At 45.0% G+C, this 11252-nt stretch overlaps 1 protein-coding gene and 1 non-coding gene across 3 annotated transcripts in view; one reads left to right on the top strand and one right to left on the bottom strand.

The window, feature by feature from the left end:
- LOC122563748 (mitogen-activated protein kinase kinase kinase 5-like) overlaps positions 1–11252 on the top strand; it is a 167369-nt gene that overhangs the window by 117773 nt on the left and 38344 nt on the right. For both annotated transcript variants that reach the window (XM_043717937.1, XM_043717935.1), the window contains 4 exons: positions 3952–4036; positions 5480–5613; positions 7394–7521; positions 9102–9238. In XM_043717937.1, coding sequence (XP_043573872.1) covers positions 3952–4036; positions 5480–5613; positions 7394–7521; positions 9102–9238 — 484 coding nt within the window. The remainder of the gene's footprint in view (positions 1–3951; positions 4037–5479; positions 5614–7393; positions 7522–9101; positions 9239–11252) is intronic.
- Positions 6193–6311, bottom strand: LOC122563803. Its single transcript, XR_006315741.1, has one exon. It is a non-coding gene; the product is annotated as a 5S ribosomal RNA (ribosomal RNA).

Below are 11252 nucleotides of genomic sequence, written 5' to 3'. Positions count from 1 at the left end.
TTTGTGCGGGGGAAATCATGTCTCACAAACTTGACTGAGTTTTTTGAAGAACTAAAGAAGAGGATTGATGAGGGCAGAGCAGTGGATGTGATCTATATGGACTAAGCTAAGGTGTTTGATGAGGTTCCTCATGGTAGACTAGTTAGCAAGTTTAGACCACATGCACTACAAGGAGAACTCACTATTAGGATACAGAACTGGCTCGAAAGTAGAAGACAGAGGATGGTGGTGGAGAGTTGTTTTTCAGACTGGAGGCCAGTGTACCACAAGGATCAATGCTGGGTCCACTGCTTTTCATTATTTATATAAATTATTTGGATGTGAACGTAGGAGGTATAGTTAGTAAGTTCGCAGATGACACCAAAATTGGAGGTGTAGTGGGCAGCAAAGAAGGTTACCTTAGATTACAACAGGATCTTGAACAGATGGGCCAATGGGCTGAGGAGAGGCAAATGGAGTTTAATTTAGATAAATGTGAGGTGCTGCATTTTGGAAAAGCAAATCAGGACAGGACTTATACACTTCATGGTAAGGTCCTAGGGAGTGTAGCTGAACAATGAGACCTTAGAGTGCAGGTTCCTAGCTCCTTGAAAGTAGAGTCACAGGTAGAGAGGATAGTGCAGAAGGCATTTGGTATGCTTTCCTTTATTGGTCAGTGAATTGAGTACAGGATTTGAGAGGTCATGTTGCGCTATACAGGACATCGGTTGGCCACTTTTGTAATGCTGTGTGCAATTCTGGTGCCCTTGCTTTAGGAATGATGTAGTAAATCTTGAAAGGGTTCAGAAAAGATTCACAAGGATGTTGCCAGGGTTGGAGGATTTGAGCTACTGGGAGAGGCTGAACAGGCTGGGGTTGTTTTCCCTGGAGTGTCGAAGGCTGAGGGGTGACCTTATAGAGGTTTACAAAATTATGACGGACATGGGTAGCGTGATTAGTCTTTTTCTGGGGTGGGGGAATCAGATTGAGAGGGCATAGGTTTAGGGTGAGAGGGAAAGATTTAAAAGGAACCTAAGGGGGCAACCTTTTCACTCAGAGGGTGGTGCGTGTACGGAATGAGCTGCCAGAGGAAGTGGTGGAGGCTGGTACAATTATAACATTTAAAAGGTATCTAGATGGGTGCATGAACTATTTAGAGAGAAATGGGCCAAATGCTGGCAAATCAGACTAGATTAAGTTTGAATATCTGGTTGGCATCTGTGTCCTGCTATACAGCTCTATTCACCCTCACCAAGGTTCTCGTGATTTTATAAACTTCTATAAGGTCATCTTTCAGCCTCTGATGCTCCAAAGAAAATAGCCCCAGCTTATTCGGGATTCTATGAATTCAATACCATGTGAAGTGGTTGATGCCAAAACAAGGGGCGACTAGATGTAGCACTTGGGGTGAATGGGATCAAACATTTTGGGGAGAAAGCAGGGTTAGGCTATTGAGTTGGACGATCAGCCATGATCACGATGAATGGCAGAGCAGGCGGGAAGGGCTGAATGGCCCTCCTCCTATCTTTCTGTTTTAAAAAGACTTGGGCAGAATGGTGGCAGACTGGTTAGCGCTGCTGCCTCACAGCGCCAGGGTCCTGGGTTTGATTTCAGCCTCAGGTACAGAGGTCTGTACAGAGTTTACACATTCTCCCCCATGTACCAGTTCCCTCCTATAATCCAAAGATGTGCAAGTTAGGTGAATTGGCCATTCCAAATTGCTCATAGTTAGCAAGTTTTGAGAAGATTTGTAGCTCAGGTTGGGGCTCTAGATGCAATTTTGCTTACTGAGCCAGAAGGTTTGTTTTCAGACGTTTCGTCACCATACTAGGTAAGATCATCAGTGAACTTCTGGGTGAAGCACTGGTGGTATGGCCTGCTTTTTATTTATGTGTTTAGATTTCCTTGGGTTAGTGACTTCATTTCCTGCAGTGATGTGAAAATGAAACCAAAAAATGAAACCAGACAGATCCAACATACCACGCTTCTACTAATTACCCATAATTCATAAACCAGGAGCCCCCCCCTCAGACCCATAATCCCGCTATCTGGAACGCCAACTTACAGATTGGCCATGGAGCTACGTCAAAGATTAAAACACTTAGAACAAGACTTACGCCACACCATCCACTCCACCCAAGAATTCCTGAACACCATCAAAGACACCAAGATAGAAGAGAATGAAATAATGGTCTCCTTTGATGTAACAACCCTGTTCACATCCATCAACATCAACCTGGCCAAGATAACACTGACTATACTATTAGAAGAACCAAAGACACATACACCAAACACCACCAACTTCATCAGCAAGGACAGTATCGTCAAGCTAGTGGGCCTATGCCTTACCACCCACTTCACCTTCAACAACAAAACCTGCAGACAAACCAACAGAACACCCATGGGGTCTCTGATGTCAGGGTTCTTACCAGAGGCAGTAACGCAGGGACTCAAACAAACAGCTCTGCCAACCATCCAACCCAAACTTTGGATCCTCTATGTGATGACACCTTTGTCATCACTAAACGAAACAAATTAGTGGAAACCTTCAAGAGCATCAATAATACCCTTACTGGCATAAAATTCACTAAAGAGGAGGAAAATAACAACAAATTGCCATTCCTAGATGTTGCAGTAGAGTGAGCAGCCAATGGGGAACTTCAAACCAGCGTCTACGGGAAAACAACACATACAGAGCAAATATTGAACTACAGAAGCAATCATCCAAACACCCACAAACAAAGTTACATTAGAACATTATTTCAATGAGCCACCACACTCTGCAGCAGAAGAACATGAGGAGCAGAGGAAAATCACCTATACAGTGTATTCAAAAAGAACAGATACCCAATGAACACAGGCCACCGTTTTCTCAGCAACAAACAGACAAAACACGTCCAAAACCCTAGCCACTCTTCCCTTCATCAAAGATATCTCAGAAATGACTGCCAGACTACTCAGACCTCTTGGCATCATGGTAGCCCACAAACCCCCCAACACACTAAAACAGCAGCTAATGAACTTGAAAGTCCCTATACAGACAATAAGCAAAACTAATGTCATTTACAAAATACCTTGCAAGGACTGTAACAAACACAATATTGGACAAACAGGTAGAAAACTAACCACCAGGGTACATGAATATCAACTGGCCACAAAATGAAATGACCCACTCTCACTAGTATCTTTACATACAGATGAGGAAGGACACCACTTCAGTTGGGACCACACATCCATCCAAGGACAAGCCAAACAGAGACATGCATGAGAACTCCTAGAGGCATCGCCTTCCAACCAGAACTCTATCAACAAACACATTGACTTGGATCCCATTTACCACCCCCTGAGAAAAAGAACAGGAAATGACATCACCAACCCAAGGAAACCTAAACACATAAATAAAAAGTGGGCCATACCACCAATACTTTACCGGAGGCTCACTGATGATGTTCCCTAGCATGGTGACGAAATGTCTGAAGACAAACCTTCCAGCTCAGCAAGAAAACCTACATCCATTGCCTATAGTATTGAGGGTTGTGTAGGTTAAGTGCATTAGTCAGGGGTAAATATAGGATAGTAGGAGAATGGATCTGGGTGGGTTACTCTTCAGAGGGTCACTGTGGATTTGTTGGGTCGAGTGACCTGTTTCCACACGATAGGGATTCTATGAATTCTATTCAGCCTCTCCCGATAATTCAAACCCTCCAACCTCGGCATCGTCCTTGTAAATCTCTTCTGCAGCCTTTCAAGTTTCACAACATCTTTCTTAGAGCAGGGAGACCAGAACTGAATGCAGTATTCCAGAAGTGGCCTAACCAATGTCCTGTACAGCCACAACATGACCTTCTGACTCCTGTACTCAATGCACCAACCAATAAAGGCAAGCATACGAAACACCTTCTTCACTACCCTATCTACTTGTAGTGGTGACCTTCCTCAAATGCTAACACCTTTCGGGTTCCTCTTTGTCAGGTTCTGTGAGCTGCTGAATTCTTTCACTGAGGAATCCCAATTGCAAGTTGATGATGCACTGAGAGTGACAGAGGAGCTATTAGAGGTGAGTAACACACTGAGTGACTACTTTACTTTAACACATTGTGAACACATACTCAACTGCTGTGTTGTCAGGACTTTAGTAACTTGCTGCCAGATCAATTCCAGTGTCTGACCAGTCTGATATGAGAGCAACACATCAACAACAAGCAGCATTCATTTTGATAGCCGCCTGGATATAATGAATCGTCCCAAGCCTCTTCAACTTGTCAAACAAAATTTGACAATGATCCACACGAAAGGTTGTCAGGACAGACAACCAGCAGCTTTGCCCAAGAGACAGCTTTTAAGGTTGTTTTGAAACTAGTAAATCTGCTTTTGCACGACGTGAGGGGTTAATTGGCGATACCAGCATTTGTTGTCTGTTCTTCGTTGCCCTGTGAGGGCAGTAGGCCCAGCCCAGGTAAAGATGCAGATTTTCCTCCCTGAAGGACATTACTGAACCAGATGGATTTTGATGCCAGTGATGGTCCGACACGAAGATTCGCTTTCATTGCAGGTTTACTTTTACTTAATTGATTGAATTTAAATTCCACAAACAGCCTGGTGGAATTTGAACCCATGATGATGGTTTTACTAATTCAGTGCCATTAGTCCTAGGCTTCTGCTTTCTCCTTAAGGAAGTGAAACGTTACTGGGAAAAGGCAGGCATGTGGATGTGAGGGATGTCAGATCAACCATGATCCTCAGGAATGATGTAGCAGGTTCAAGGGGCCAAACGGCCTTCGCTTGTTCCTATTCCTTGTGGACTTACGCCCAGGCCTCAACCCGTTTTTGTGCTCGGTTCCTCAAAACCTTAACTCCTTGATACTTCAAGAATCTATCAGCTTCCTCTGGTAGCGATCTAGCCTCCATGGCATAGAAAACATAGAAACATAGGGGCTCAGTGGTTAGCACTGCTGCCTCACAGTGCCAGGGACCTGGATTCGATTCCAGCCATGTGTGGAGTTTGCACATTCTCCCTGTGTCTGCATGTGTTTCATCCGGGTGCTCCGGTTTCCTCCCACAATCCAATGACATGCAGGTCAGGTGAATTGGCCATGCTAAATTGCCCGTAGTGTTCAGGGATGTGTAGGTTAGGTGTATTAGTCAGGGGTAAATGTAGAGTAATAGGGTAGGAGAATGGGTCTGGGTGGGTTACTCTTTGGAAGGTTGATGTGGACTTGTTGGGCCAAATGGCCTGTTCCCACACTGTAGGGATTCTGTGATAAGGAGCAGGAGTAGGCCATTTGGCTATTCAAACAGACATGGCTGACCGTCCTGTTCCCAAATCCATTCAATCCCTTTAGCCCTCTGTGGGATATAAAATTCCAAACATTCACTACCCTCTGGACAAAGAAATCCCTTTGCATCTCAGTTTTAACGAACTGTCCCCTTATTCTACAGCTGTGTCCCTTAGTTGCTTGTTATGTAACAGCTTATCTTTCTTCCTTTTCGGACTGTACAGTACAAGTATGAATACACTGAAAACGGAGAAAGGCTGATTCTGGGGAAGGGAACATATGGGATTGTGTACGCTGGACGGGACATGAACAATCAAGTCCGCATTGCCATCAAAGAGATTCCAGAAAGGGACAACAGGTAATAATTGGAGCTACTGACTATGACATGGATGGTCAAACACTTTCAACACCACATACTTCACTCGCATTTTAATATAAAAATACATCTCAAACTTCTTGTCAAAGGTGCCTTTGAGCAAACATTGACAATTGAAAATAAAGGATTGGTGAGACCCAGTCATTAAATATATTCAAGACCAGCATTGGTAGATTTCCAGATATTAAAGATATTAAGGAGTGGTGTTTTGTAAACTAGCAAGTCATGAAAATGGCAACATTTGGTGATCTTGATACTGGTTGCATTCGATTTTGCCGACCCATGGAAGCAGAGCTTGTTGCAAAGTTTTCAATAATCCAAGGGTCATTGAAGGGCATTTATTGTTCACAGACAGTTAGTGAAGTAACTCCCCTCAGGCCGGTATTCTATCACCAAGATATCCTTTACTTACAAGTACAGAGTCCTTGGCTCTGATCCAGCTCCCTTAGAGCTAGCTCTCAGAGTGAGTAGAGCCTCTGACAGTCCTGTCCATTTTTTTTTATTTTGTTTTTTTTCTTTTTTTTTTACAAAGTGCACAAATCTTTATTCAAATTCCACCATAGCCTACTGCACCTGGTATTCCCAGGCGGTCTCCCATCCAAGTACTAACCAGGCCTGAGTATCCTTAGCTTCCGAGATCAGACGAGATCGGGCGTTTTCAGACTAATATTGCCATAGGCCAGTCCTGTCTATATCTGTCAGCCAGGGCTCCCTGATTGGATCAGATTAATAGCCCCAATCAGGGCACTCATATTCTCTGATGTCCACCTGGCTGACTTCATTACAAATCACTGCAGTGTGAGGAACAAAGGAAGAAGTTCCATGCTGCTGTTTTCTGTACTGCCTGAAAGGCCATCTGACTCAGTGTGTTTAGGACTCAGGAAACATCCTGGGAGGCGATACACAAAGTTAACTATTGGGGTGGGAGTGCTCAGAAGAAGCCAGTAAATCCCTATCAGTTCAGTGCAGCAGAGAGTGGATTGAAAGGAACCCACAAGAAGAATTTGCTTGGTGCAGCTGAGCAAGATTAGAGCTCAGAAAAACCAGGGGCGGTATTAGCTTGGTGAAACCAGCTGTCTGTGGAAATTTGACATTGTACCAGTAACTAGATGCAATTTCCACTACCCAGGGGAGTACAGATCCTATTGGGAGGCAGAGAAATCTACCAATGAGTCAGCAGGACATTGAGGCAGTCTGTGACAAAGTGACTTTGAGGAATTTCAAATCTAGGGCCTTGAAAGAGAATAATTGCAATCCCTTCTGAAGTTTTAATGATATTTGACTGTCAGTGTCGCTGATGTCTGTGGTATGGGGGTGGGAGAGGGGGAACGATGGGTGGGTGGTGACGTGTATGAGGCTGGAACTGAGAAATCCATGTGATTTGTCACAGCCCCCATTTGCACATTGATGTGGTCTGTGGGGTTTTTTTGACCACAGTAAAGAAAGCGGGCTGGTGTCTTCGCAACAATCTGGAACAAAATAATTAGTGAAAGGAATACCAGATTGGGGTAAAACCCCTCTGATTTGTCCATATCCACCAGGGAAGGAAATCTGCCAATCTGACCTGGTTTGGCATCCATGTGACTCCAAACCATCAGCCAATGTGGTTGACTCTTAATTCCTCTGAAATGGCTGTGCAAGCCACCCAATTGTAGACAACTCACCATCACCTGCTCCAGGGGGATTAGGAATGGATAATAAATGTGACTTTTACCTTTTCCTCCCAATAATTGCACTCCTGCTCCCCCCCCCCCCCCAACAGGTACTCTCAGCCTCTTCATGAAGAAATTGCTCTCCATAAGCGCTTGAAACACCGGAATATTGTCCAATATTTGGGATCAGTTAGTCAGGATGGATACATCAAAATCTTCATGGAGGAGGTCCCAGGAGGTAAGCTGCTTCTTTCCAAAATGAATAGCTTGGGATAATGTACAAGAGGAAATGGAAGCATGGCATGTGGGAAATTTATCATGCTTGGGAGGAACTAGATTCTCCTGGTGTCATATCGGGGTCCTTTATAAACTAATTGTGAGACCAATTAGTCAACAGCTCCATTTACATTGTGTCACACAACTCCCAGGATGGTCACGTGTGACATTAATCAACCATTAACATTTTTCATCTTGAAATGCCAATGCATCTTGAAGTATGACTATCCTTCCCATCCTTTGTGGTTTGCAGATTGACCTCCAGGTGATTTGCAGGAAGCTGATCAAGCTGTTGTAATACTGTTTTGAAAAGGAGGTTGTTTAACTACAACCAAAAAACATTGAAGTGATCATTCCTGTCCTTCCTCAGCAATCAAGGCACTTTGAGTGTTTAGTCCCAGGACTGCATCAACACGTTAATCCTCATGTTCATCATTAAAACCCCTGAATACCCTGGGTGACAGAGACAGCTTGTGTGTGCAAGCATGAGTCATAGTCAACTAGATTTACAGCGCAGAAAAAAAAATCCCTTCCATCCATTGCCCCTGTGCTGGTCAGAAACAACGACACCTAACTAATTTGAGCCCATTTCTCAGCACTTGGCCCACAGTGCTATACTCTGGGCGTGAGAGTATTTCTCATGAGAAAAGGAGATTTTTTTTCACCCAGATAGTGTTGAACTTGTGAAATTCTCTGCTCCAGAAAGTGGCTGAGGCCAGACATTAAATGTTTTCCAGAAGTTGTTAGATACTGCTCCCCGGGGATGAAGGGTATGGGGTAAAAACGCGGAGCCTGGTGCTGAGTAAAATTATTGACCATGATCGTACTGAGTGGCAGAGCTTGAAGGGCCGATTGGCCTACTCTTGCTTCTAATTCCTATGCTCCTACGCTGCTACATGCGTGTGCTGTGTATCCTGTGAGCGATTATCTGTGTTTTTGTGTGTGTGGATTTGTATGTGTGGATCTCCATGTGAGCTAGTTTCTGTATGTATGTGGCATGTTCTTTCTGTGTGTGTGTGTGTGTGTGTGTGTACACCTGAGTATTTTTCCGTATGTATGCATACCCTATACAAGCGGCACAGTGGCTCAGTGGTTAGCACTGCTGCTTCACAGCACCAGGGTCCCAGGTTTGATTCCAGCCTCAGGTGACTGTCTGTGTGGAGTTTGCACATTCTCCCCGTGTCTGTGTGGGTTTCCTCCGGGTGCTCCGGTTTCCTCCCACAGTCAAAAGATGTGCAGGCCAGGTGAATTGGCCATGCTCAATTGCCCATAGTGTTAGGTGCATTAGTCAGAGGGAAATGGGTCTGGGTGTGTTACTGATTGGAGGATCGGTGTGGATTTGTTAGGCCGAAGGGCCTGTTTCCACACTGTAGGGAATCGAGTCTAATCTAAAACACATGGCTTTCTCCCAGAGATCTTTGGCCAGATCTATGCCATTCTTCCCTTATTCTGCAGACTCTCTGTTCCCGTTCTTGTTGTCACAGTCTTTAAAGTTAATCGTGATGATCATAAACGATGGATTGTGTGTCACTTTGTAACCAGGAAGCCTGTCTGCACTGCTGTGCTCCAAGTGGGGTCCACTCAAGGACAACGAAGCCACCATCATTTTCTACACGCGACAGATCCTGGAAGGCCTTAAATACCTGCACGACAATCAGATTGTGCACAGGGACATTAAGGTAATGGGGATGTGGCTGTGCCGCTGATCTCTTTCATCACTCTGTTAGTAAAAGCATACCTTCTGTGAACCTGAGTTAGTACTGGTCTTTCTCATGCAAAACAGGGTTGGGTATAAGCCCAACACTGGGGGACTTGAAGGCAGTGAGAACAAGCTTCCAGAACAATAAAGTGATTTTGGGTGAAGATAAACATTTCATGGTCTTCAATCTGTTGAGAAAGACAACCAGAGATAGGTCAGGGAATGAGAACAGGTCACTTGGTGTCAGGAGAGAAGCCAAGACAGCCATAGCTCAGTACAGGCCCGTGATCAGGACTCCAGACTGAAAGGTGAGTTGTCTGACTGAGAGGATAGAGTGAGCTTGTGGACTGACATTCCCCGCGCTCTCGGAATGACCGGCAATTCATTTCCCACAATTCATGAGGGCTTCCTTCGGAGAGTATCACCTTCAGCTGCCCAGTGGAGTCGGATCATTCCAAATCCCTACCCTTTTCCCCAGTGCGTGATTTCAACCAGAGAGAACTGAGACTGGATGGAGTCAGGAATTGAGCATGAGAATGGCAGGCTTCAATAGGGAGTGGGTGTCTGAATTCAGAGGTGGGCGATGAGCGGGAGGGAATGCCAGGTTTGGATAGATCATTAATGCCATCGTTCTTTGGGGACTATTAAACAGAAACAAATCAAATTTACTAACAGTCTCAAGGAGGAGTCAAAGGGACAATATTTCACCATTTTACAATGTACTTCAACAGTCAAACTAAAACCGAAATAAGTTTAAAAAAAGATTCACCAAGTAATGTGCACTTTAAAGAATAGATCCAGCAGAGATAGAGCTCCCAAATTTATAGACAGTCCTCTTGTCACACTTGGCACCAATCCCACCCACAAAATCCTTCAAATCTTGGAACATTCTTGGGCTGAATTCCAGCTGGTTTTCCTTCAACACTTTGGTCAGCAAATCCCATCCAATAGCTGCTTTGCTCTAGCTGTGAACCACAGTTATAATTTTTGTTAAAAAGCACACATTTCCCACTTCCCCTCAGCCCGGCCCTTGCAATCTCAGTGCCTGTGTTTAGCTTTCCTTTGACTTTCTTCTTTTTGCGAAGATTTTGCAATGGGCCGTTCAGGTTTGTCTTAGTTAAGTTCTGGGCAATCTCTCTCTCTCTCTCTCTCTAACTCACTTCTCCATCTCTCTCTTCTAACTGTCTCGCTCTCTTTACATATCTCTCTCTCTTCCTCTAGCTATCGATCTATCTCACTCCTTTATCTCTCCATTTCTCCAGCCTGGCCTTTCTCAACTCAGTGAGTGCCCCTGTTGTTCTCCTGGATCCTTGAGAGCTCTATTTGACTGCAGTGCCACTTTGCCAACCCAAAACCACAAGGGAACCAGCTCCAGGAGACGGACTGAGTGCCTGTCGCTGAGACCATGGACTTGCCAATGCACAGTTGCCACCACCTGCACAGATGCACCCAGCACTAAGTGGCCCCAGACCCTGCCTCCAGGGTCATCATCAGTGACCATCAACTGTTAACTCTGATTCCACCTCACAGAGGCTGCTGAATTTCTCCAGCATTCCCTGAGTTTATCCTGGGGATCAGGGTGACATGGTGGCTCAGTGGTTAGCACTGCTGTCTCACAGTACCAGGGATCTGGGTTCGATTCCCCCCTCAGGCGTCTGTCTGTGCGGAGTGTGCACATTCTCCCCGTGTCTGTCTGGGTTTCTTCCAGGAGCTCCAGTTTCCTCCCACACTTCAAAGATATGAAGGTTAGGTAGAATGGCCATGCTAAATTGCCCATAGTGTATGCGTTAGGTGGGTTAGCCATGGGAAAAGCGGGGATAATGTGGGTCTGGATAGGATGCTCTTCAGAGGGTCGGTGTTCCTGTTCCTGTTCCTGCTCCTGTTCCTATTTCCCTGTCCCATTTCCTGTCTATCTTCTCTGTTCTCTTTCCATATCATTCCCTCCCCCTCCCTTTGTCATCCACCTCCTTAGACTTTGCATTCACACCCTCATC

Source organism: Chiloscyllium plagiosum, chromosome 27 (assembly GCF_004010195.1).
Source record: "Chiloscyllium plagiosum isolate BGI_BamShark_2017 chromosome 27, ASM401019v2, whole genome shotgun sequence".
Classification (NCBI taxonomy): Eukaryota; Metazoa; Chordata; class Chondrichthyes; order Orectolobiformes; family Hemiscylliidae; genus Chiloscyllium; species Chiloscyllium plagiosum.
This window is presented reverse-complemented; position numbering and strand designations above follow the sequence as displayed.